The following is a 26,623-nucleotide window of genomic DNA, read 5'->3' as shown; positions in this document are numbered from 1 at the left end:
GAACCACCAACACAAACAAAGAGCACTAGACTGGAAGCAGGAGCAGGGACTGGTTTCTCCAACCTTCTCAGTGAGGGTGTTTTTACCATTTTGTACAGAATTACAGAACACCCCAACAACACACACTCACTATGACACCCAAAAAGTGCTCCCACTTGTTTCTTTTTTTTTTTTGTCCTTTTTTTGTTTTTTTTTGTGAGGAAGATCAGCCCTGAGCTAACATCTGTGCTAATCCTCCTCTTTTTGCTGAGGAAGACTGGCTCTGAGCTAACATCTATTGCCAATCCTCCTCCTTTTTTTTCCCCAAAGCCCCAGTAGATAGTTGTATGTCATAGCTGCACATCCTTCTAGTTGCTGTATGTGGGACACGGCCTCAGCATGGCCAGAGAAGCAGTGCGTCGGTGCACGCCTGGGATCTGAACCCGGGCCGCCAGCAGCGGAGCGCACGCACTTAACTGCTAAGCCACGGGACCGGCCCCCACTTGTTTCTAAATAGCCTTTAAAGAGTCAGTACCAGCCCCATTTGAGACCCATTGGTCCAGAGAATGAATCAATCTGGTCTGAACTAACTTGGTCTTCCACCTCCTGGGGACCAGTTTGCAGAGCTAGTCTGGTCTGGACTACAGCAGTCGTGTTCTAACCCTGCTTCGGAACACTCACTGTGGTAGCTGCCTTCGGAGAAGGCCAGAAGCCCAAGCAGGCAGAGTTTGGCCCCACTCCCTGGCTTCAACCAGAGCATTTCCACTTTTGTCTGTTTTATAGATTTAGGTTCCCCATAAGTTTATGTTTGAAAAAAATGGTTCAACTGCTATTAAAATTGTTTTTAAAATTGTTTAGTATTCGACTGAGAAATATATAGTTCCAAACTGCAAGCCCCCGTCTTGCTCATCCTGTTTCTAACCCCAGCACTTTGCACACAGCAGGAAACCTATAAATGATTGGCAAACGAACGGAAGAAAGAAAAGTAGGAATGAGAAGAAATCTGAGAAAGTCGTCTTTTCCCCCTTGTTTCAATCTACCACCTGGAAAACTCAATGACATCTCTGAGACTGCAAACTTGTTAAGAGGTAGACTCAGCTCCAGCATGTCATGCACAGCTTGGCACATGGTGACCACAGGACATTCTGTCTGTGAGGTATTTCTCTGGAGAGGCATGTGGCAATTTTTTTCTTCTTTTAAGGATATACACGAGTACAAATGCATGGGGTAGAGCGTGAGATGTGAGGGCGTTGACTGGCTCCCAAGATCCTGGCCACCTACGTAAGCCCCCTCCCCTTGAGTGTGGGCGGGACCTGTGAGTTGATTCTAACCAACAGAACACACCCAAGTGATGGGAAGGAGGTGATTATGTGTGTGATTACGTCACATAAGACTGTAGCGTCCTTCTTGCTAGGCGGCACTCCCCCTTGCTGGCTTTAAACCAAGTAGCCATGCTGGGAAGGCGCAAGTAATGAGGAGCCGATGGCCATCTTCAGCTGATAACTAACGAGAAACTGAGGCTCGCACACAGTCCAACAGCTCACCAGAAACTGAATGCTGCCAACAACCCCATTAGCTGAGAAGAGAATCATTCTCCCATCAAGCCCTCAGATGAGACTCCAGCCCTGGCCAACACCCTGATGGAAGCCTTGGGAGACCTTAAAGCAGAAGCCCAGCTAAGCCAAGCCTGGACACTGGACGCACAAGAACTGTGAGATAATAAATGTATGGTGTTTAAAGCCACTAAGTGTATGGTAATATGGTCCTGCAGCAGATTACCATGCTTACCAAAGAATGGAAACCACGTGTTCCATGGTCCTGAGGTGTGGAAGAGCAAGGCACAGTCGAAGAACAGCGTGGCTGGACCATAGCAAACATGAGGATGAGGGCCTGGGACGAGGCTAGAGAGGCAGGCAGGGCCAGACTGAGCAGGGCTTTGTCAGCCATCTTAACGTGTTTGAATTTATACCCAGGGAACAGTGGAAAGCAACTGAAGAGTGCAAAGCTGGGGAAAAACATGATTTGATTCACATTTTACTACAGATCTTCCTCAACTTACAATGAGGTTACATCCTGATAAACCCATCATAAATTGAAAATATCGTAAGCGAAAAATGCATTTAATACACTTAACTAATGAATACCACAGCTTAGCCTCGCCTACCTGAAACGTGCTCAAAACACCTTAGCCTACGGTTGGGCAAATCATCTCACACAAAGCCTATTTTATAACAAAGTGTTGAATATCTCTCGTGTAACTGACTGAATACTGTACTGAAAGTGAAAATCAGAATGGCTGTCTGGGCACAGAAGGGTTCTAAGTGACTGCGTGGCTGACCGGGAGCTGCGGCCCGCTGCCACTGCCCAGCATCAGAAGAGAGTATCGGACCGCATGCATATCGCTAGGTCGGGAAAAGAGCAAAATTCAAAATTCGAAGTACAGTTTCTACCAAACATGTATCACTTTTCCACCATCATAAAGTTGAAAAATCGTTAAGTCGAACCATTTTATGTTGGGGACCATGTGTATTTCAAAATGATAATTCTGGCTGCCATGCGGAGAATGAACGAGAGGAGGTCCAGAGTAGAGGCAAAGAAGTCACACAGGAAGCTCCCGCCAGTGTCCAGGTGAGCAGTGGTGGCAGTGACGATGGGAAAGGAGAAGGGTTAAACAGTGAAGAGGATCCATGAACTTAGATGAGAGAAGAACTACATCCTTACTTCACTAACCTCCAACTGAAATTCAGTATTTTGTTTAATTGTGAATATAGGCAACAAACCTCAGCAATACAGGCAGTACCTGTGGCTTTTAAATCCCAGATTTTTTTATACCAATTACTGATATCATAATATGAAATATCATTTGTGTTTATCATTTCTTCAAATTTATGGTAGTTACAGACCCACCACTTGTTATTTAAGAAGTATATATATTGTCATATCCCAAATCTGTGTTTTATTAAGATTTTGATAACATTTCAATACAAATGGTTTCCTTTGTAATCCCATATATGGTTTGCTTTAAGACATGATTCTAAAAAGGTATCCACAGGCTTCTTCACTCAACTGCAAAAGGGCCCAAGAAACCCTGTGAGAGAGAGGTGGAGGGAGACTCGGTAAGATCTGGGGCTGCATTTGATCTTAGGGGCGGGAGAGAGCAAAAATAAGGACTACTGCAGGGGCAGCAGATTTGGGGAAAGATTCAGGCTTCAGTTTTGGATGATTTGTCTGAGGTGCCTGTAAACCATCTGTGTAAGTGTCTGAGGAAAAGTCAGGGCTTAATTTGGGACGTACAGACGGTATTTTGAGCTAGCTTGGTAGATGAGATTACTTAAAGAGAGTGTTGTGTGAAAAGAGACATTGTAGGGCAGAAGCCCCAAGGAACTGTACCCTTGGAAGCTTGGATTGAGAAGGAAGATCTGACTAGCGGGACTGAGAGGAGGCAGCCCAAGAGGTAGGGGGAACACCCAGAACACGGCATTCTCACGGAGAAGTCTCGGGAGGGAGGAAGGGGCAACTATGTGGAAAGCTGTTAAGAGGCTGCATAAGGTGAGGACAGTGTCCACCAGGTTTGGCAATTTGTATGATGTTGGAAAAGATGGGCAGTTTCAGCAAGGGGCAGGGGAGGAATTGCTAAAGGGTAACAGGATAGTGAGAAAGTAGAGGAAATATGTGGATTACTTTCTTGAGAAGTTTTGATGTTGAGGATTAAAAAATGGGACTACTGATGGAGAAGGAGGTTGTTTGTTTTTTGCTGCAAGATGGGTATAACCAGAGGACCTTTGCATGTCAATCTGTGTGATCTGGCAGAAATAGAGGGACTGACGAGGCAGGAGAATGTAAGATGACCACTGGAATGAAAGCCTTGAGAGGAAAGAGGGGTTGGGGTCCAGAGCTCATATGAACAAACTGACCTGTGACGGAGGGAAGACGACACATTCACAGTTTGGTGGTGGAGAGATCTGGAGTGCCGGCTGGCTTCAATTTTCTAAATGTGAAATAGGTTCAGCAGCTGAGAGGCAGGGGTGGTAGCAACGGTAAAGGGTGTGGTCTAGCATGAAGAACGCAGGAAGTATGCAGTGACCGTGGAGAGTTAAAACAGGCTGAGTTGAAGGAGAATCCTAGAAAACTGTGGGTAGTGATAAGTGCCCACTTGAGGCTGCCAATCAAGATTTACAGAGAGAGTCAAGTCTGATTCTTTATCTTGTTTTTCTCCAGCAACACTGAGCAGCCTGGGTGCAGGCACAGAGAAGCGAGAAGATAGTGTTCATTCAGGACTGGGATTTGTCCAGCCGGGTATGACAGGAGAAGAGAAGGGCAGGAAAGTTGATATTTGTAAAAGAAAGATTACATATTATGGACTCTGGAATTTAAGCTGGATAAGGAAAAGAGGGACTCCTGCAGATGAAGGTTCTGGGAAGACCTCTCTAAGGAAGGGCATGAGTAGGAATTAGGGACTTAGCTAATGAAGGGGCAGTAACTGTGGGCAGCTCTGGGTAAGGAGCAGGAGCTGTGCCAACAGCAGGAAACACCAGTCAGCTCCAGCAGGCAGCCACAGTAAGGAAGTAAACAGAGGGTCCCACAGCCGGTCAGAGTCCCCAAGAGCCCCAGAGGAGTGAACTGCATAAATCCAATGCCTTGCCTCCTGGGAGATGACAGCTCTGCACGCACTTATCAATTATGAGATGTGTCCTCTAGAATGCAAGCTCCACAGGGCAGGGATCTGTTTGGTTCACCCCTGTTTTCCCCAGAGCCTAGTGTTCAGTGTATACTGTTGAGTATGAATGTTATTAAAACATAATGAAGTAAAAAAAAAAAGAAGGACTGTAGCTCTGCGTTGCACAAAGGACACACTCTCCACCATGGCAGTGAGTCATGGCCAGACCACAGCTGTCCCCAGAATCAAAGGAATAAAAGACAGAAGTTCTACACTGACTTCAGAGATCTGGCCAACCACCCATGGGATGATGACAGCATCTGACATGGTGGGGTGGGCTGTAGTGGCTGCTGACAACGGTTCTGTCCACTGACCAACGGGCAAGCAGAAGAGTCATCGGCACATTCTGCTTCTTATTTTAAAATGACCGTACTCTTTCTTTCTTCAGATATCTCCATCTCTATATACCACTTCTTGGTTTCACTCTAGGTTCTTTATTTAGGTAACATGTTCCTACGGGCACTGTAATCATGCCTCTTCCTTAGGGAGGTCTTCCCTGAATCTCTGAGCTACATTAGGGCTCCCATTTCACTCTTTTAGAGCTGTACTCCGTGCTTTTCCTTCATAATTTGGTACAAAATTTACTTTCTTTCACAGCAAAACTCCCATCAAGAATCATTAATACTTGCAGTCCCATGTCCTCACCTGGCTGGCTCTTCAACCCATACTCCACTGAAACCACTCATCAGGGCTACCAAGAGCCTCCAGGTGCCCACATCCAGTGGTAACTTCTCCTCCTCCTTACAAGAAGAATAGTGCCCCCCCGAAAGATATCCACATCCCAATCCCCAGAACCTGTAAATATGTTGCATTATATGGCAAGGGAGAATTAAGGTTGAAGAATGAATTAAGGTTGCTTATCAGCTGACCTTAAAATAGGGAGATTATCCTGGATTAACTGGATGTATCCAATGTAATCATAAGGGTCCTTAAAATTGGAAGAGGGAGGCAGGAGAGGTCAGGAGTCAGAGAAAGAGATGTGTCGATGGAAGCTGAGTCAGAGAGACTATGTTGATGGCTTTGAAGAGGGAGGAAGGGGCCACAGCCAAGGAATGTAAGAGGCCTCTAGAAGGTGGAACAGGCAAGGAAACAGATCCTCCCCTGGAGCCTCCAGAAAGAACCAGCCCTGCCCACATCTTGACTTTAGCCCAGTGAGATCCAAGCCAGATGTCTGACCTACAGAACTCCAAGATAACAAAATCTGTGCTGTTTTAAGCCACTAAGTTTCTGGTAATTTGTTACAGCAGCAAATAGAAAACTGATACACCCTCCTTGAAACACATTCTTCTCTTGGCTTCCATCTCACACTGTCTGGTTTACAACTACCCCCTGGCTCTCCTGCAGCCTCCTCTGCTGGCTCCTCCTACTCTGCTCAGGGCTCATCTCACCCCTACTCCATCTATCCTATGCCCCCAGGGTGATCTCATCTAGTCTACCGGCTCTCCAATTTATATCTCCAGACAGGACCTCTCTCAGACTTCTAGACACTTGCCTACTCAACATCACCACTTCAGTGTCTAACAGACATCTCAAAATCAACATATCCCAAAAGGACACTCTTGATCCTCCCATCTTGATCAGTCGTCTTTGTCTCAATTATGAGCACCAGCACCAATGTAGTAGCTAAGGCCACAAACTTGGAATCACTCTTCATTTCTCCTTTCCCTTATCCCCTATATCCAATCCCATGAGTCCTAACATCTCCACTTCCAAAATATATCCCACTTTTCACTCTCTCCACTGCTTCCATCATCTCTTACCAAGATCACCAATTGCTGCAATAGCCTCCTAAATGGTCTCTCTGCTTCCCCTGTCAGCCACACAGCAGCCAGAGAAACACTTCGAAAATAAAAAATGCATATTATGTCACTCACTGCCTGATAGCTCATCCTCCAATGACTTCCTGTTACTCTTAAAATAAAATTCCAAATCTTTATGCCTACAAGGCACTTCAAGATCTAGTCCCTGCCTACCTTGCCTATCTCATCTTCCAGACAGATGTTCTCTGTGCTCTAGCCACAATGTCTTATTTATTGTTCCTCAAACCAAATGCATTCCTGCCTCAGGGCCTTTGCATCTGCTATTCTCTCTGCCCAAAATGTTCTTCCCCTAAATCTTCAAATAGCTAGGCCTGTTTTATCATTCAGATCTCGGCTCAAGTGTTACTTCCTAAGAAAAGGCCTTCCCTAGCCAACCCACTTAGAGGGCTCACACTTCAGTATCCTGTTCTATTTTCTTCTTAGCCCTCTCTGAAATTCTTATCTACTTGTTTACTTATGTATTGTCTTTCCTTCTAAACTCTAAACTCCATGACAGGAACTTTGTCTGTCTGGTATCCTCAGCATCCTCAACCAGTGCCTGGCACATATTAGGCCCTCAAAAATATTGCTGAATGCATAAATGATGGCATGAAATACAATGGAACACTAATATACAGTCAACAAACATGATGCTATGAATCACTGTCAACAAAGGCCTAAGATATATACAACATATTAAGAGAAAAGCCAGGTTAGAAAACTCCATGTATAATAAACCTATTCTGAGCTAACAAATAAATAAAATACATGCCCACATCAGCAGAGAAAAATGTCTGAAGAGCCATGTATCAAAAAGTTAATTTCTTTCCAATGGTCAGCTTTAGGGTGATTTGGCCATCTTTCCACCTGTGCTACACTCTGTGAATCGGTGGGTCAGCGAAGAGTCCTCCCTCTCCCAGGCTTCATGCTTCCACACGGCAACAGCTCCTCCACAGAGGGCAGTCTTGGCTTCCAGCCTCACCCTCACTCCTGCCTTAGACAGGAGTAACTTATCCGACTGCTGAGTGTGAGATAATGAACTGAGTGCGCTTGCCTCGATCCTGCCTTCCATGTTTTTGGAAACCTGCTTGTATGCAGGGAGCACACATTTTGATCCTCCTCTCCACATCACAAGATTTTCAAGGGCAGCTCCCATGTATTTGTTTGGCACTACCAGTGACTATTACTAAGCCAGGCTGTCTGATTCAGGGACAAAGTATTAGCAGCACACTTGCGTAGCAGACCTAAATGATATCTGTTGGTCGATTCTTCATTCATTCATTCATTCATTCACTGAACACCCACTATGTGCCACACACTGTTCTAAGCTCTTGGGATCCACCAGTGAACAGAGCAGATGAAGATTCCTGTCCACCTAGAACTTATAGTCTAGCAGAGACAGTGAGACAATACACAATAAAAAGAAGTAAATTATACAGTATATTAGATGATGATAAATACTAATTCCAAAACACTTATGTCTCACTAACCTCATTTATGAAATAAAAAATACATAATCACTACACAGCAGGTTCTCTGAATTGCCTGAGAAATGGATTGTTAAAAATTACTGAAAAATGCTTAAATATAGAAATTTTGATTAATAATAATTACAAGCATTTAACAAAAATGATTCTTAAATAAAATAGAGTTAGGAAGTCTAAATTTTGTTCACCAGTACAGACATAAAATAAAATATAACATGCACATTCACAACTGTCTTCTGATGCCAGGAAAGGGGGGCTTGTTACTAAGTAGTTTAAAAACAGGTCAGGAAAATGATAATTGACTGTACTCTGACCTCAATTTTATAAATTCTGCTTAATTTCAAGATATTTTAAAGTATCCTTTCTCAGAAATGAGAAGATGGCATTTTCTCTTTCTTTCAACTCTCTCAACTTTTAAAAAGGTAAATATATTTAAGTGTTCTTTCCCCTTCTCTATCTTGAAAAGCAGCCTTTCCTAAATAAGAACCCCAGCTTCCAATGAGACAGCCTCCCTCTTGGCCAGATTCTCTGAATAGCTCCTGTTCCCCACAAAAAGCTCAAAAAGGGTGTGACCTCTCAACACCTGGCCCTTGACCTGCCCTGTTGGGACTTTCCCCTTCCCTGCAGCGCTAACCACACTGACCTCTTTAAAAGGGAACTACTTCAGGGAGAACTACACACAGAATGATGGTCTTTTGCACAAGCCTTTTGAAAAACTCCTGGAACTAATAAGCGATTATACAAGGTTAATATACAAAAGTTTATCACTTTCCTACATACCAGTAATGAACAAGTGGAATTGGAAATTTAAAACACAATACTATTTACATTAGCACCCCCAAAAATGAAATAACTAGGTATAAATCTAACAAAATATGTACAAGAACTATATGCGGAAAACTACAAAACTCTGATGAATGAAATCAAAGCACTAAATAAATGGAGAGATAGTCCACGTTCATGTACAGGAAGACTCAATATTGTCAAGATGTCAGTTCTTTTCAACTTGATCTACAGATTCAACGCAATCCCAATCAAATCCCAGCAAGTTATTTTGTGAATTTCAACAAACTAATTCTAAAGTGTACACAGGGAGGCAAAAGACCCAGAATAGCCAACTCAACATTGAATGAGAAGAACAAAGTCAGAGGACTGACACTACCTGACTTCAAGACTTACTATAGGGCCAGCCCCATGGCTTAGCGGTTAAGTGCACGCGCTTTGCTGCTGGCGGCCCGGGTTCAGATCCCGGGCGCGCACTGACACACCGCTTCTCCGGCCATGCTGAGGCCGCGTCCCACATACAGCAACTAGAAGGATGTGCAGCTATGACATACAACTATCTACTGGGGCTTTAGGGGAAAAAATAAATAAATAAAATAAAATATAAAATAAAAAATAAATAAAAAGACTTACTATAAAGCTACAATAATCAATGCAGTGTGGTACTGTTGAAAGAATAGACAAAGAGAACAGTGAAACAGAATAGAAAGCCCAGACACAGACCCACATAAATACAGTCAACTGATCTTTGACAAAGGAGCAAAGGCAATACAATGGAGCAAAGATAGTCTTTTCAACACTTCCAAATAGTACTGGCACAACTGGACATCCACATGCAAAAAAAATGAATCTAGACACAGACCTTACATCCTTCACAAAAAAACAAATGAATCACAGACCTAAATGTAAAACTCAAAACCATAAAACTCCTAGAAGACAACATAGGAGAAAAACTAGATGACCTTGGGTATAGCGTTACAACACCAAAGGCATATCCATGAAAGAAATAACTGATAAGCTGGACTTAACTAAAATGAAAAAGTTCTGCCCTGTGAAAGCCAATATCAATAGAGGGAGAACACAAGCCACAGACCAGGAGAAAATATTTGCAAAAGACACATCTGATAAAGGGCTTATCCAAGATATACAAAGAACACTTAAAACTCAACAATAAGAAAACCAACAACCTGATTCAAAAATGGGCCAAAGACTTTAACAGACACCTCATCACAGAAGATATACAGATGGCAAGCAGACATATAAAAAGATGTTCCACATCATATGTCATCAAGGAAATGCACATTAAAACAATGAGATACCAGTATATACCTACTAGAATGGCCAAAATCTGTAACACTGACAACACCAAATGTTGGTGAGGATGCAGAGTGACAGGAACTCTCATTCATTGCTGGTGGGCATACAAAACAGTACAGCCACTTTGGAAGACAGTTTGACAGTTTCTTACAAAACTAAACAGTCTTACCATACGATCCAGCAGTCGTGCTCCTCAGTATTTATCCAAAGGAGCTGAAAACTTATGTCCACACAAAATCCTGCACGTGAATGTTTATATCAGCTTTAGTGATAACTGCCAAAACTTAGAAGCAACCAAGATGTCCTTCAATAGATGAATGGATAAACTGTGGTCCATCCAGACCACGGAGTATTATTTAGTGTTAATAAGAAATGAGCTATCAAGCCATAAAAAGACATGGAGGAAACTTAAATGCATATTACTGAGCAAAAAAAGCCAACCTGAAAAGGCTACGTGCTGTATGATTCCAACTACAAGGTATTCTAGAAAAGGCAAAAACTATGGAGACAATAAAAAGATCAGTGGTTGCCAGCTAGGGGGATAAACAGGCAGAGCACAGAGGATATTTAGGGCAGTGAAACTAACAACGATGGATACATGTCATTACACATCTGTCCAAACCCAAAGAATGTCCAACATCAAGAGTGAACCATAATATAAACTATGGACTTTGGGTGATGATGATGTGTCAATGTTAAGTTCATCAATTGTAACAAAGATACCACTCACGTGAGGGATGCTGATAGTGGGGGACGCTGTGCATATGTGGGAGCAGGGGGTATATGGGAACTCTCTGTACCTTCCCCTCAATTTTGCTGTGCACCTTAAACTGCTCCAAAAAATAAAATCTTAATTTAAAAAAAAAAAAAACAGTAAAAAATAGAAGGTACGGCCTGGGTTCAAGTGTTTCTGTTGTGGCCATCCCTGGAGCCCAGCCCCTCAGTCACCTGCTCCCTCTGACTTCAGGCTCAGGTGGCTCTACTTTCTAGCCCCAGTCAACTACTTTTCAGCTTCCTAGTTTCTTGGACATGGGAACCTTCTCTTTTTTCCCATAAACTCTTCTGGAATCACAGTAAAATTAACCCACTGCTGAATGAAGCTTCCTCAGAATTCCACCTTGGTTCTTGACAAAGGAGCTGTCCCACCTGGATGCATGCACACACACCTGCCTGCTTCATCCTATCCAATTCCCCAAAGCTGGAGCTTCTCCCACTTTCCTCATTTCTCCCGAAATGTAAACTACAGGTTCTTTAAATTTTACATTTATTTCAACTCTACACCCTTCATCAGACCAAAGAACATACAACCAGAGAAGCATATGAGAAAGCCTCATGAAATCCACACATCCTGCCCATAATGTTCTCCATTACAGACAAAACACTCTCCCAAACACATATTTATCTCTCATCACATTCACCCCAGCCCACCTGTGGTTTCTCAGCCATCTAGAAATGATTTCTTTTTGTGCTTTTTCATTTTTTCCCAGCTTTGTAAAAGCATTAAAACTGGAAAACTTACATTATTTTTTAGGAACTTCTTTTAAAATCTTCAACAGAACTTCATAATTACCAAGATAACAGAATCTATCAATACAAACATTTGGTAGGTAGTATTAAAAAGACTGGAAGGTGGGTAGACAGATAAGTAGGTAGATGATGACATTCAGCTTTAAGGTTCTCCTGTTTTCAGCTATTCAGGCCAAATGGAGATGGAAAAGAAAGGGCGGGGGCCTATCCTTCATGCTACCTCCTCAAAAAAAAAAGTCACAAAAATTAGAATATGCCTCCACATACCCCTACCTCTGCCACCCAAACTTAAAAGGGGCTTCCTATATAACAAGACATTAACAGATACTTTAGATAAATACGCACAAAAAAACTCTGCATTCTAAGTACATGAGACACGAGAAAAAGACCCTAGAAAGCTCAGTTGTATCCTGTGTAGCCAAAGTACACCAAAATATACCTGTGTGGTAAAGGGGTGGCAAAGCTAAGACTAAAGTCAAGTGACGTTAATTAGAATACACTTCTAGGAGGCTGGGATTCTTCATCTAGTGGGGTTTCACCTGGACCTTGTTACAAACGCACATTCTCAGGCCCCACCCCAGACCTACTGGAGCAGAAACTCGGGGGGTGGAGCCCAACAATCTGTGTTTTAACAAGCCCTTGAGGTGAATCTGATGCCAGCGTGGCCTGAAAACCACGAAGCTGAAGAATACAATCTTTCCACGTACCCTTCCCTCTTCCTTCTCAGCCGACCTCGCTTTCAGCAGGGCTCAGCTTCTCCTTACGGAAAGGCACCACCACCAAAGTCTCTCACCATTACTGAAAAGAGCGGGATATTTTATGCCCATATAACCCACTGATAAAGAGTTTTCAAAATATACAGAATTTTAATGCAACCAAAACTCTACTCGAGCCCTCTTCATCCAACTTAGAAAAATGTGGGCCCAAACTGGATCCTCATTTGCACTTTAACATTTTTAAAAAACAATTCCAGGAAACAGCACTGTATGTTAAGACCCGGGCAAAAGGATAACCTGTTCAAATTTCAACTCCAGTGCTAAACAGGTATAGAAATTTGGAGAAGATACCAAAGAAGAACCTGGAGCCCCCTGAAAAAAGGCTGCCTGCCCCTTGAAGGTGCCAACTCCACCAAGTCCAGAGGGAGAGAAAACCCCAAAGTTGTTGGGTGATGAAAATGTTTTGGAATTAGATGGTGGTGATGGTTGCACAACTTTGTGTATATACTAAAAACCACTGAATTGTACACTTTAAAAATAAAAATAAATAAAAGGACAATTAACAGTAAAAAACAAAAAATTCCCAAGCTGAACCCAAGCACTCCCAAACAACTCCAAAAGCAACAGGACTTTCTAGCCTGCAAAACTGGAGAACTGGGCTTAAAACAAATCTTTAAAGGTCACTTGGCACAACCACTGAAGACTCAAGAGGCTAGGCAGGTGTTTTACCTAACACTCAGCTGACTGGTAAAAGAGTCAAGACTACCTGTTCCTAACTGCCAGTGCTAAAGCCTTTCCAAGATATCAGTAGTCCTTGGGTACACTAAGAAAGTTTTAATTTCACATCTTAATTTATGATCTGAAAAAGTAAAACCTACAACAAATATATTCTGACACACAAATTCATTGCTCAAGCTTGTGATTTGCGATTACAATTGCCTGGGTACCCAGCAGTATCATTTAAGTTGTTCTTGGACTAATGAGAAAAACCAGAAGAGAACTTAAGACTAAACGATATATTTGTGCCTAAGCCTAACGACAGACTTATAGAAATGCTTGCTGAGCAAAAAACAGGTTCTGAATAGTTCAGTGGGAGACAGGGGTGGGCTAAGTGTAGGGCACACAATAGTGCCACGTGCCAAATTCAAAAGAACCTGCCTGAGAACAGATAGTATTACATTCATGTTGCAAGAGTCAATGTCCTTTTGGCAAAATATCATCCATTGCATTTAACTAACATTGTTAATATAAATTTTATTAGTTTTGTGGTTTCTTTTTATGTAATATGTATCTGAGTTTTATATTTACAGAACACCACCAAAAATTAAGAAATTTATACTGTTTTTTGTATTTTTACACACTTCATTCATTCAACAAATATTTACTGAACACTGACTATGGGCCAAGTATTCTTCTAAGTGCTACATTTTGAAGTAATATTATAATAAAAATAGTTTAGGTCAAAACTGAGGAGAATCCACAGGAATTTTCTTCCTTTAAAGAAAAATTTCTTTAACATCTTATTCAGATTTTATAAACATTACTCTACTCTCTGCAGGTAAGATTTGCTTCTCTTACCATTCCTTGGAGCCAAATCTGCCTGTATTGATCTCTCTTCACCTGTCTTCTCTCCCTGATGTGGAAGGACACCTGTCCCCAGCATTTCAATACATCCGCTCTATCTCTGCTACTACCAATGCTACATTGATACAGGCTGTCTGATAAACAAGCGTGTGCTCACTTGGATTTTGGTCCCTTTATCTCACTTCATACTACTAAGTTAAACAGAGGAATTAGTTAACCCAATTGCTACGAAATCATAACATTTAATTTAAAATTTGGCACCATATACTGTATTCAAAAATCAAATGGTGTCACTCTTAAAACCTGGGCTCTCTGTGGTGCTGTTCATATCCATATTTTCCTATTTGTGATTTAACCAGAAAAGCCCTGCCTGAACTCAGAGAATATCTGGGACCATTCAAACCCTTAGCACTGCCAAAAGCTAAACAAAACAAAGCCCTACCTCAGGGTTAACTGACTTTCCGAGTCTTCAAAGCCAAAATCTCTCACTTGCCTTTACAATCAGAATATTAAAACGCTTTTCAGTTTAGCTCACATTTTGGAAGTTTGAAGAGTCCTATGTGATCCCCCAAAAATGTGGGTCTATAGTTCAAAAAGACAACATATAAATACACTAGCAAAACCAATCATGGAAAAAATTACAGCCCTAAATCTATAACTTTATAAGTTATACAAAGAGAAAAATTAAAAATACAAAAAACACTCAAGAATATATGCCCATACAAAAAAACTATCGAAGAAAATTTTAAAAGGTGGCTTCCTGTCAAAACAAAATAACTGAAATGAAATATAATTTAATAATTCTCACAGTCTTAAAGTTCAAATTTCTTACCTGAATGTAAGAAGTTGGCAAAAAAAGCATTCAGGATTTAAGGGTAATTCTCTCCCTATAAAAAGCAGTATACTCAGGGGGTTTTTTTCCTTCAGGTTCTTTCATATAGCTTAGAATGTATCAATGGATATCTGTACTGCTCTCTACATAGATATTCTTACCATTAAAAAAATGTATTTATTATGAAAATCTCTGAAGCTACCAACAACTAAAAACCTTTGATGCAACTTTCTTTAGGATCAGTATAAACTAGAGTTCTATTTTGTTTGCTTACTCTGCAGAAGCTTTGTATTAGAGGGAAAACAAACAAAAGAAAAAGCATTAATAGGTCAAAAACAGCAGCACACAAAAATGATTTGAACATATTTAAGGAGAACATTTTCATTATAAAAGGTTCGTGGGGCTGCATTAGTTTGGCTTTGGAAGAATGCCATCTGAAATCCAGATCCAGCGACTGGGGAATGCAGCAGTTATATTTTAAGTCAAACTGCTAATTAATGACTAAACAAAAGAAATTTCAGTCTGGACAACATATATGGAGCACTAATATGTGTAATTATGAAATAGTCATTTATGCAATCAGAAAGTTGCATTAGCATAATTATTTCTGGCTCTGGGCCTTAAAAATATTAACTTAACATGCAGAAACCTTATAATAGTTCACCTAATGAAGATGTGAATACCAAAGTGATTATGAAATAAGAGTTGGTTCCTTAACAAATGTCCTTTGTGTTTAATGCATTCTTTCTCTCCTGCCCTGGATATAAAAATCAAGCCAAACCCTGGAGTTACGCACAGGTATAAAATTTCTACTTTTAATATATTTTCTTCATTATCCAGAGCCCACAGATTAATATTCATTAAGAATCAAATCTACTTCCCTAAGAAATGAGTGTTTGCTACTTTTAAAAAAAAAACCTTCACACAAAAATACATTAAGTTTATGTACAATACTTGAAAATGCAAATGAATAAAGAAGCCAGACAATTCTATAAAACAAAAGGATTAGAAATCACTAAATAAACAACGAAGTAGCAGAAAGAGAAATTAAGAATACCATCCCATTTACAATTGCAACAAAAAGAATAAAATACCTAGGAATAAACTTAACCAAAGAGGTGAAAGATCTGTACACCGAAAACTATAAAACACATAGTTTTATATGAAAGAAATTGAAGAAGACACAAAGAAATGGAAAGATATTCCATGCTCTTGGATTGGAAGAATTAACATAGTTAAGATGTCCATACTTCCTAAAGCCATCTATAGATTCAATGCAATCCCTATCAAAGTTCCAACAACATTTTTCACAGAAATAGAACAAAGAATCCTAAAATTTATATGGAACAACAAAAGACCCCGAATAGCTAAAGGAATCCTGAGAAAAAAGAACAAAGCTGGAGGTATCACACTCCCTGATTTCAAAATATACTACAAAGCTATAGTAACCAAAACAGCATGGTACTGGCACAAAAACAGACACACAGATCAATGGAAAAGAATCGAAAGCCCAGAAATAAACCCACACATCTATGGACAGCTAATCTTTGACAAAGGAGCCAAGAACATACAATGGGGAAAAGAAAGTCTCTTCAACAAATGGTGTTGGGAAAACTGGATAGCCATATGCAAAAAAATGAAAGTAGACCCTTACCTTACACCATACACAAAAATTAACTCCAAATGGATTCAAGACTTGAATGTAAGACCTGAAACTGTGAAACTTCTAGAAGAAAACATAGGCAGTACGCTCTTCGACATCGGTCTTAGCAACATCTTTTCAAACACCACATCTGACCGGGCAAGAGAAACAATAGAAAGAATAAACAAATGGGACTACATCAAACTAAAAAGCTTCTGCACAGCAAAGGAAACGATCAACAAAACGAAAAGACAACCTAACAACTGGGAGAAGATATTTGCAAACCATACTTCTGATAAGGGCTTAATCTCCAAAATATATAAAGAGCTCACGCATCTCAACAACAAAAAAACTACCAACCCAATTAAAAAATGGGCAAAAGACCTGAACAGACATTTCTCCAAAGAAGATATACAGATGGCCAACAGACACATGAAAAGATGTTCAAAATCACTAACTATCAGGGAAATGCAAATCAAAACTACAATGAGATATCACCTCACGCCCGTCAGAATGGCTATAATTAACAAGACAGGAAACAACATGTGTTGGAGAGGATGTGGAGAGAAGGGAACTCTCATACACTGCTGGTGAGAGTGCAAACTGGTGCAGCCACTATGGAAAACCGTATGGAGATTCCTCAAAAAATCAAGCATAGAACTACCATATGATCCAGCTATTCCACTGTTGGGTATTTATCCAAAGAACTTGAAAACACCAATTTGTAAAGGTACATGCACCCCTGTGTTCATTGCAGCGTTATTCACAATAGCCAAGACTTGGAAGCAACCTAAGTGCCCATCAAGGGACGAATGGATAAAGAAGCTGTGGTATATATACACAATGGAATACTACTCAGCCATAAGAAACGATGAAATCCAGCCATTTGTGACAACATGGATGGACATTGAGGGTATAACGCAAAGTGAAATAAGTCAGAGGGAGAAGGTCAAATACCGTATGATTTCCTTCATTAAGTAGTAGATAATAACAACAATAAACAAACACATAGGGACAGAGACTGGATTGGTGGTTACCAGAGGGGAAGGGGGGAGGGAGGAGGGTGAAAGGGATAATTCGGCACATGTGTGTGGTGATGGGTTGTAATTAGTATTTTGGTGGTGAACATGATGTAATCTATGCAGAAATAGAAGTACAATGATGTACACCTGAAATTTTTACAATGTCATAAACCAATGTTACTGCAATAAACAAAAAAGTTTAAAAAATAAATAAATAAATAAATAAATAATGGATAAAAAAATAAAATAAAATAAAATCAGCCTCAAAGTTTGCAAAAAAAAAAAAAAAGAAATCACTAAATAGCAGAAGATCTTCGGAAAGTCTATTTGAAATTGTTCTTTGGGACAGAACTGTAAGAGTATGGGCTCCAAAATAAGGCTATGGGCTTGGGCTCCAAAGTTCAGTTTTCATTATTTAACATCTCCGTGGCTTAAGTTTCCTCATCTATAATATGAAGATAATCACATAACCTATGTCATAGGACTAATTCAAGGAGTAAATGTGATTATTCGTGAAAAGGACTCAACAGCACCCAGAACACAGTAGATGGCCAATAAATGTGAGCTGCCATAATTACTGCTGTTATCATCATCATGTCCTTTATTGTCTTCAGAACCTGGGAAAGGGTGTTTGTGGATGAGAAGCATAATCTAAAATTGATTTGTTTTTAGATACAATATTTATTTTACAATTGCAAATAACATTCAAGAAGGGCAGGAGATTTTACCTAGTCCAATGAGTTAGAAAAGGTTAAAAGAAGGTTAACTAGGCCCTAAGATCTCTCTTATCTTCTAATAGTCCTCCCTTTTTAGTGACTTCCAGCTTCACCAAATATTTGCATATGAACCCACAATACTAATCCTATATTAACTCTTTTTAATCCAAAACTAAATTACAGAATGGATTTGCCGAGTACACTAATGTGGTTAATTAAGAGTTACAGGTCTTTGATTAAAAGTCTAGACAATGGACAACAGAATGAACACTCCTAAGAATTAATAAGCAACAAAGAAAAAATTAAGCTCCATCAGAGACAGGCCCTATCAAATGTGCTATCTTGACCAAATTATTTAACCACTCTTTACCAAAGCTCCCTCATCTGTAAAAGGAAATACTAGGCATCTTGTAATATTATTATAAGGCTTAAAAATAATTATATACAGTACCCAGTCACTATCAAAGAACAGGTACTCAATAAACGGCAGCATTTGAATGGGCACAATCTCACTCTCCCTCTCTCAACAAATACACACACAGAGTATACAAGATGGGTTTTCTCAAATAATCACAAATATTACAACACAGGTCTGAGTAAAAGAATTTCTCAAAAGCATGGAGGAGTCACATTATACCCAGGAATTCAACTGCACACACCCGACAGAGAGAAAGAACATGGCAGACAGAGAAAGATGACAGTTGACATCTCCTACAGGGAACTCTGGCCGCCAGTCTACTTCATGAACATATGCTGTGCAGAGAGCGAGATGGAAAACACGCATCAGCCGTGCTCTCAACTGTTCTCGTTCCCACATGCCTCTCACAGTCAGAGTGCCTTGTCCCCGTGAGTGGGATCTAAAGAAATGTAGTTTTTGTACAACACAGCTCCTAAATACAAGCCAACTACTTTATGTGGTCCTCCACCAAAACACAGCAATCTATTTCAACTCCAGAGTGAAAATGGGCCCTTAATAATGGCAGTATGACTAAACTTTACTCTACGAGGGATTCAAGATATTTCATGGGCAATTCTGACTTAAACGTGACTCTGCCTTACACAGGACCACAAACATCCATTGAGAGACAAGTCCACTAAAGTACGTTTCCTTCAGGTTTTAGTGTCAGCATGAAGGGTGGCAGGCTGAAGAACATGGGAAAATGCCAATACCCAGCTAGATCAAAGAAGTGCTTTAATAGGAGTACTGATTGTTTTGGTCCTATTATACAAGCCAGTTAAAAAGAAATGACAAGTTACCATCACCACATGATACTCTACAGAATTAACAATTCTGAGTATAAGTCTTCTGCTGTCACTCTAAGACTCCCCTATTCTTCCTAAAGCCAAAAATAAACAAGAGAAAAAGCCAGTGTCCTCTACACAGAAATATGGGCCAATCTTTAAATTCAGTTCTCCCATAAGAGTTTTTCAAAGTGTTGGGCTGACAGATTACTGAGAGAACAACCGATCACAAGGGAAAAGGGTGTGCGCCTTCCCCTGCCAGCTGAGCTACCCTCTGCTGCCTCCACTCACCCCAGAACACACATTCTTCTATGTCTTCAGCAGTGGTGAGAGCCTGCACAAAATAATCCACACTTCTCAGACCCCCAATTTTACATTTCACCAGTCAGAGAGTGGAATGCAGTTTCCTCTCTTTGGACTTGGACTTTAGCAACACTGTGACCTAAACCAGTGTATCCTACACATACTAGGGTGCTGGAGGAAAATACAGCTTCTTATTTTCCTTTTAATCTCGTCCTCTATAAAAATTCTTTATTGGGTATTTTATAATGTATCTAAAATATTAGTAAAGTGGAACAGTAATAATTTAGACGTAAATAAATACGTGGAAGTTGAAGGGCTGTGCTCCAAAATTCTGAAAAAGTTTCGAAACCACGGATCTAACAAGTGTACCAACTAAATTTCTGACAGTTACCTCCAGCTTTATAAGACTCTTAAGACCACTGATTTTAATTCATTAAGCAATTGCTGTTTCGAATGTGATTCAAATCATAACTAAAATAAATTGCCAATTTCATACAAAGTATAATATTGAAAAAATACATACCTATTATGTGTTTTGTTACATTTATAAATAAACTGGAGCTAATGTATAATAATATGGTATCAAACTCATGTTTCAGGGAATACTAAGAAACATACGAGTTTTTAAATAATTCATGACGTAGTCGTGACCGACTGAATGGCTCCCAAACCATACTATTTTGCTGATAGAGTAATGATCTATGATTAAGACTAATTTTCAGCATATTTACTTTGTTTTCATGTCTAAAATGCTTGAACTAGTTAATAAATGACATTAAAACAACAGGCCTCTAAACCACCTAATATTCATCAAAGCAAAAGTATTCTGTCTGAAGGGGAAATATAATTTACGCAAATAATCAAAATATACATACCTTAAAAGAAATTTAAAATCAGTTGAGACAAGGTAACAAAGCTATGAGGTTCTAGTTAGTATTTAAATAGGGAAACTGGATAAGAGTAAAGAGACTTTCATCCATATAACTTCTTACAACTCAAAGCAAAAGCATTCTAAGTCAAGAAGTTAGAGCAAAATAATCTTAAAAAAATAAGGGTAAATAGGCAGCACTATTTTCTTCTTGTGTTTTTTAACAAAACTGAGTGCCCAACACAGGATAAAGTGTTACATTTAACTTAACTTAGAAGTAAATGTTGAAACAGCAACACAAATTGACTTAGATCAACTTCGCAAAACCAATAACCCCAGCCATTTGAATTAAAGGAATGTAATTCCCAAATTGATGGACACATACCCAATTCTTATCACCACACTAAATGGGTACTACCCTAAATTGAAATATTCAGATTTCTAAATAAAAAAGATGACAAAGCAATCCACCCCTAATATTAAGACCCTCAGATTAAGATTTACCAAAACAGGAAACATCAAACAGAAAGATAATCTTTTATTCATCCTACTTCATTAATCTTCTTTCTAATCAGATGCCAAATATACAATCTACTATACAGCCTTCACTCTTAATAAAAATTCCTATCATTAAGGTAACCCAGTTAATTGTCCGTGCAAATCTTCTTCATCAGAGAGGACTAGGAGCTGTTGTGCTAAAGGAAGCCTGCCCTTCCCAATTCTACAGAAACTTCACGCTATCAAGACACTGTTCATTCTGTGGAACGCTGGGGCTGTATCTTTATTAATTCGGACAACATAAGAAGGAATGTTTAATTGAGATGCAGAGTTAACCACCAAATGCAAGAAAACACAAACATAGAAAGAAACTCATGCTACCTTAGTAAGACAGCGTGCACATTTTATATATTTCAACGTAAGCCAAGAGATCAGAGAGAGTTCAAGAAACATATTGGTATCTGTCAAATCCAGGTTAAATATTCTCTTCATTTACTACTTCCTAGTTCAATATTTTGAATTTAAAGCTAATATAAAGTAGTACTATACAAAATGACCTAACAAGTTTGCCCTTAAAAAAATTATACCCCTAAAAATAGAAATTTATCTACCTCATTAGTGTTCCAACGGTGCCTCTCTTTGGGTAAACTTGAACATTTCGGCAGACATTCAAGCAGCTTTTTCGGTAAAAAGATTTTTACATGACTACTATTGCTGTTCCCATGATCATCTATAAAGAAGAAAACAATACATTCAGAGAAAATAATAGAGAAAAATCTCCTTTTACGTATACTGGCAAGATCAGAAACAGCAGCTCAGTTTAGTCTCTGTGAGACCAAGAGCATCACTCCTCTGAGTTAACAATCCTCATTTACACACTTATCAGAGAGAAGGCAGCAGGAATCTGGTCAAGAGGCTCTAAAATAAGATCGAGCTATTGCTCCATGACAATCCAGTGAACAGGGACTATCCTAGCAGCTGCCCATAACCAGAAAGTTACTTTTAAAGGTTCTTTTACCAGGTTTCCATGAAGTACAACAAAATCACAAAATAATTTTACCTCACAAAACTCAGAATTCTATCTTCTATTAACCAGCTGAAAAAGTTTTAAGGTTTTTAATGAAGGAGAATGATAATAAAATATGATTATTTTATTCATAAATTACTACTACTTCATCCTCTAGAATACAAATGAGGCTTACCCTTGGAAAGCAAATTACAAATCTTATAAATATAAGGAATTTAAACCCACAGTTGGCTACCCAGGTAATACAGAGCCTGGCCTGTCTAGCCTAAATCTAACATACTATTTTAATTAACTTGATTTATATATACAGATCCATATAATTAATGTATTTCATCAAAATGTAACTCTTCTAAATTAGTGAGAGAAAAGTTCATTACTTTCAGACTAGATGGTATGTCTTAACTACCTGATAATCAGTCTCCATGATATTTTCTAGAACAGATCGTTTCCTTTGTTTTGTTTCATTCAATTATTTATTTACATATGATTTCTTGTTTCACTGCCATAACAAAGTCCCTTTGCCTGGCTCAAAACTTCTTGCCAGTTTTGGCACATTTAGGTCAAAGCTTCAAATTACTCGCTCCAATTTTTTTTTTAATGCTAAAATGGAAGTCCCAATATCTGGGGTGCCGTGCATAAGCAGCTATTAAGGAGCAACACATAAAAATATTCAAGACTGAATTTGCTCCAGAAAGTCACAGTTGAAATAACTTATTCTGATATTAATAAGGAATAATAAAAACACTGAACTCCAAGTCAAGAGTCCAGGATTCTGGCCCAGTTCTGCTACTTTCTAATTGTGTGACCTTGGGTAAGTTACTTAATATTTTCAGTTTTCCCAAATCAAGGAGAATTAGATAATTTCTTATTCTCCTCCAGGCATAAATTTCCACAGAATTAACTGTCATTCAATAACTTAAAATGTCTTACAATTAAACAACCTTATACAGGCATATAGGTATTAGTTAATAATGTCAAAAATGAAATACAACAATATATTTTTTCCAATCATTTACTATAATTTTGTTTAGCATAGTCTATTTTTCGAACATGTGAAAAACATATGAGAATAAAAAATATTTGTTACAGTTATAATAAAATCCTCTCCAAACATTTTTCATCTGATTAACACACTTCTTATCAAGGAAAAGATCTCAACAGGAAAATATTGGGCATAGAAATAAAGTCTAAAAAATTTACTACATGATATGGAAATATTTTATAGGGAAGACCTTAAGACAGTTTTAGCATACTAAATCTTTTTTGGTCCATGAACTACACAACCAATTGAATTATAATGCCCATCCTCTATTCCTATAAGCAGTATAAAAACTTGAAAAACTTAAAAACTGACTGTTTTTAGAATCCAAAATTTTTAATTTAATAGCAAAATAAAATTAAACTTTTAAAAATCTTGCTATGAAACCAAAAAAGAAAGTATTCAACTACAAGTTCATAGAAAGTTCTGTATTAATTACACACTATAAAATCTTTGTAATTTTATGTGCTTATGCATGCTCCCTGCACTTCATCCTCCCAAGGGAGGTACCATGGGCCATAAAACTTTAAAGCACAGAATCCCAAATCACATGAGCCTTTACCTCCCTTCTCTCTTCCCCTAAAGTGATTTTATTCTCATTTTTAAAAATCTCCCATGCTGTGGACGATTTTGAAAGTAGAGGTGAAAGAGGCAAAACATCTATACTCAATTCAAATATTCACCATTTACAGGGTGCCTTTTATGAAAACAATACTATGCTAGGTGCGCAATCAATGGGCTTACTCTGAATTGTATATGACTACTCATACCTCTGAGAAAACTTTATTTAAAGTATAATTTTGAACAATAATCAACAGAATATAAACTTCTGTTTGTGATAACCACCTGATATTAATTATCTGTCCTTTTAGCCTCCTTGAGGAATCCAGCTGTCATGTGGCATATAAAGTATATATATGTATGTATGTATGTATGTATGTATGTGTATGTATACTCCTATGTACGTGTGTGTGTTTGTGCGTGTTTAGAGAGAAAGTACTCTCCTCAACAGCACAACTAACTGCTATAGAAAAGGCTTCCGTCTTCCACTCTGACACCAAATCAGGCAGCACTGCATCGGCCCAAAGTCTTTTTTAAAGAGGAAAAGGAGAATGGCTGTGTAAGCAGTGTCTCAATCAAGTTTCTAAATATAGCACTTTATGGGGATGTGCAGCCATGAGTTCAAAAGGAATAGGAGTATGACAGGCCAATGGGTTCCCCTTAATCAGTTTTTAAACTACGCTATTTCCAGGATTTTAGGTTCATGCTGAATATAAATCGGATGTTTTTAAAAAACATTAACAATGGGTAAATTTTCCCACTGTGTATTATGAAGATGGCAATTTTAATACTGGGAAAAGCATATTAGGAACTCAAACAGGCAAAATGTTAAATTTTCAAATTTCAGTTTTTCCAGTAAAAGTGTGATAAAGAGTAACTTTGTTTTCACCTTGGAAAAGAATTGCTCACGTGGCTACACTGTATAAAATTGTGTTCTTTTAATTAAAAGCTGCTTTTTAACGTTTTTTGGAATAACTATAAATGATATAATAATTAGATAAATACACATGCCAGTTTTTAAATCCTTGTCTCAGTACAAGGATTATAACAGTATCTTGAGTTAACAGTGAAAATAAGGTATACACTGGTTTCAACTGCATCTCAGTATTTAATCAAATAGTTAAACTTTGACACTGCAAAATGGAAGTGTCAACCAAATACACTAAAACATTTCATTATCATTATCTAGCAAAATATGCGTGTATGATATATGACTTTACAAAATAATTTTCTAACGTACTTCACAATAAAAATAACTAGTGAAGCTCCTGAAATTGACAGATGATATGCTTGGCTGACAGCTATAATTCTAGAGAATGAACCATCCTTTCCAGACAACTTTCAAATATTTTCCAAATAATAATTTTAGAGGCACAGTATAATTTAACTAAAACTTTCTAAAATGTATAAAAATGCTCATTCACTTAATTAATTAGGCAAAACATAGAACTCTTGTTTTCATGCTTTATTTCTAAAACAACTGAGATTCACATTACCAAATCCATTATTTAAATCCAAAGAAATGTATTTGACCTCTTCCTTGGAATACACTGTTGACTTCTGCAAGGTAAATTATAACTATGTAACTCTAACCTAGAACTGATACTTCCATTTTATTTTGATTCATAATTAATAAAAATTAAATAATTTTTGATTCTGTGAATTAATTACAAACACTGTTATTCAATCAACTTGATTATGATTAATCGCTCGACCTCTAAACCAACTGTTCAAAATAAGTTGGTATAACAGTATATCAAATTGTTAAATCTTACTGGGAATACATTTGATCAACAACTTGGAGTGGTAAAATTAAAAGGAAGCTCTACAATTTTCTCTTTAGCTCTAATTGTTATGTGCTTAGATTTAATTAGTAGGATAGGAACTGTTTCCAGAAAACATAAGCACATATCGTTATATTGAAGTCAGCACAGGGCTCACAGCAACAAATATTGCCACTACTAACCTAAGACCTTCAAACTACTATTCATCCAAAATAAATATTAATTAAGCACCAACTATGCGCCAAGCATTGGCAGGATTTCTTTTTAGTCTTTTCTAAAGAAATTCTCCAAAATGAATTAGGCTCAGTTGTAATTATCCAAAAGATTTTTTTTAAGGTTAAAAAATAAAAATAATGTTTTTTTTAATAGCAAAAGATAATTACTTTTGCGATTTAACAATTCCTTTCCTCTTCTTAAGAGTGTGTGATCATCAAATCTCACCCTTTCTATTTCCACGTGGCCCAGATTTACCCTCTCCCTGCCAATCATATTACCAAATCTCTGGTCCAGGCTTAGGTCAACTCATAACTCAGGTTCAGTAAACTTCTCACTATTTACCTCACTATTTACCTGCATGTACATTTTCAATCTAAAAATATGTGGGTGGGGCAGATAAAGTGGGAGCACAGAAACCCTGCAATCGATTGCTTCAATTTGGGTTTGGGGGCATCCTCTCCTGCTTCACTCCATTCAATTTCTTTTTCTTTTTTTTTTTTTTTTGTGAGGAAGATCAGCCCTGAGCTAACATCCATGCTAATCCTCCTCTTTTTGCTGAGGAAGACCAGCTCTGAGCTAACATCTAGAGCCAATCCTCCTCCTTTTTTTTTTTTTTCCTCCAAAGCCCCAGTGGATAGTTGTATGTCGTAGTTGCACATCCTTCTAGTTGCTGTATGTGGGACACGGCCTCAGCATGGCTGGAGAAGCGATGCGTCGGTGCGCACGCAGGGTCCGAACCCGGGCCGCCAGTAGCGGAGCGCGCGCACTTAACCACTAAGCCACGGGGCCGGCCCTCAATTTCAATTTTACCTACATGTGATCAAGTACATTTATTTTCTACTATTTACTAGAGAGTAAACATTTGCAGGACTCTATATCAGGCATCCAGAAAGGATTTTACGCTGCGCTCTCTCATTTAATCCTTACAATTACCCATCAGGGCATAATTACCCCCATTTTACAG

At 38.7% G+C, this 26,623-nt stretch overlaps 1 protein-coding gene across 4 annotated transcripts in view; it reads right to left on the bottom strand.

Annotated features, from left to right (window-relative positions):
• Positions 1-26,623, bottom strand: part of CAMTA1 (calmodulin binding transcription activator 1) — an 864,246-nt gene that overhangs the window by 808,975 nt on the left and 28,648 nt on the right. For all 4 annotated transcript variants that reach the window (XM_058552798.1, XM_058552795.1, XM_058552796.1 and 1 more), the window contains exon 3: positions 21,644-21,762. In XM_058552798.1, coding sequence (XP_058408781.1) covers positions 21,644-21,762 — 119 coding nt within the window. The remainder of the gene's footprint in view (positions 1-21,643; positions 21,763-26,623) is intronic.

This window comes from Diceros bicornis, chromosome 13, assembly GCF_020826845.1.
Source record: "Diceros bicornis minor isolate mBicDic1 chromosome 13, mDicBic1.mat.cur, whole genome shotgun sequence".
In the NCBI taxonomy this organism is placed as follows: Eukaryota; Metazoa; Chordata; class Mammalia; order Perissodactyla; family Rhinocerotidae; genus Diceros; species Diceros bicornis.
This window is presented reverse-complemented; position numbering and strand designations above follow the sequence as displayed.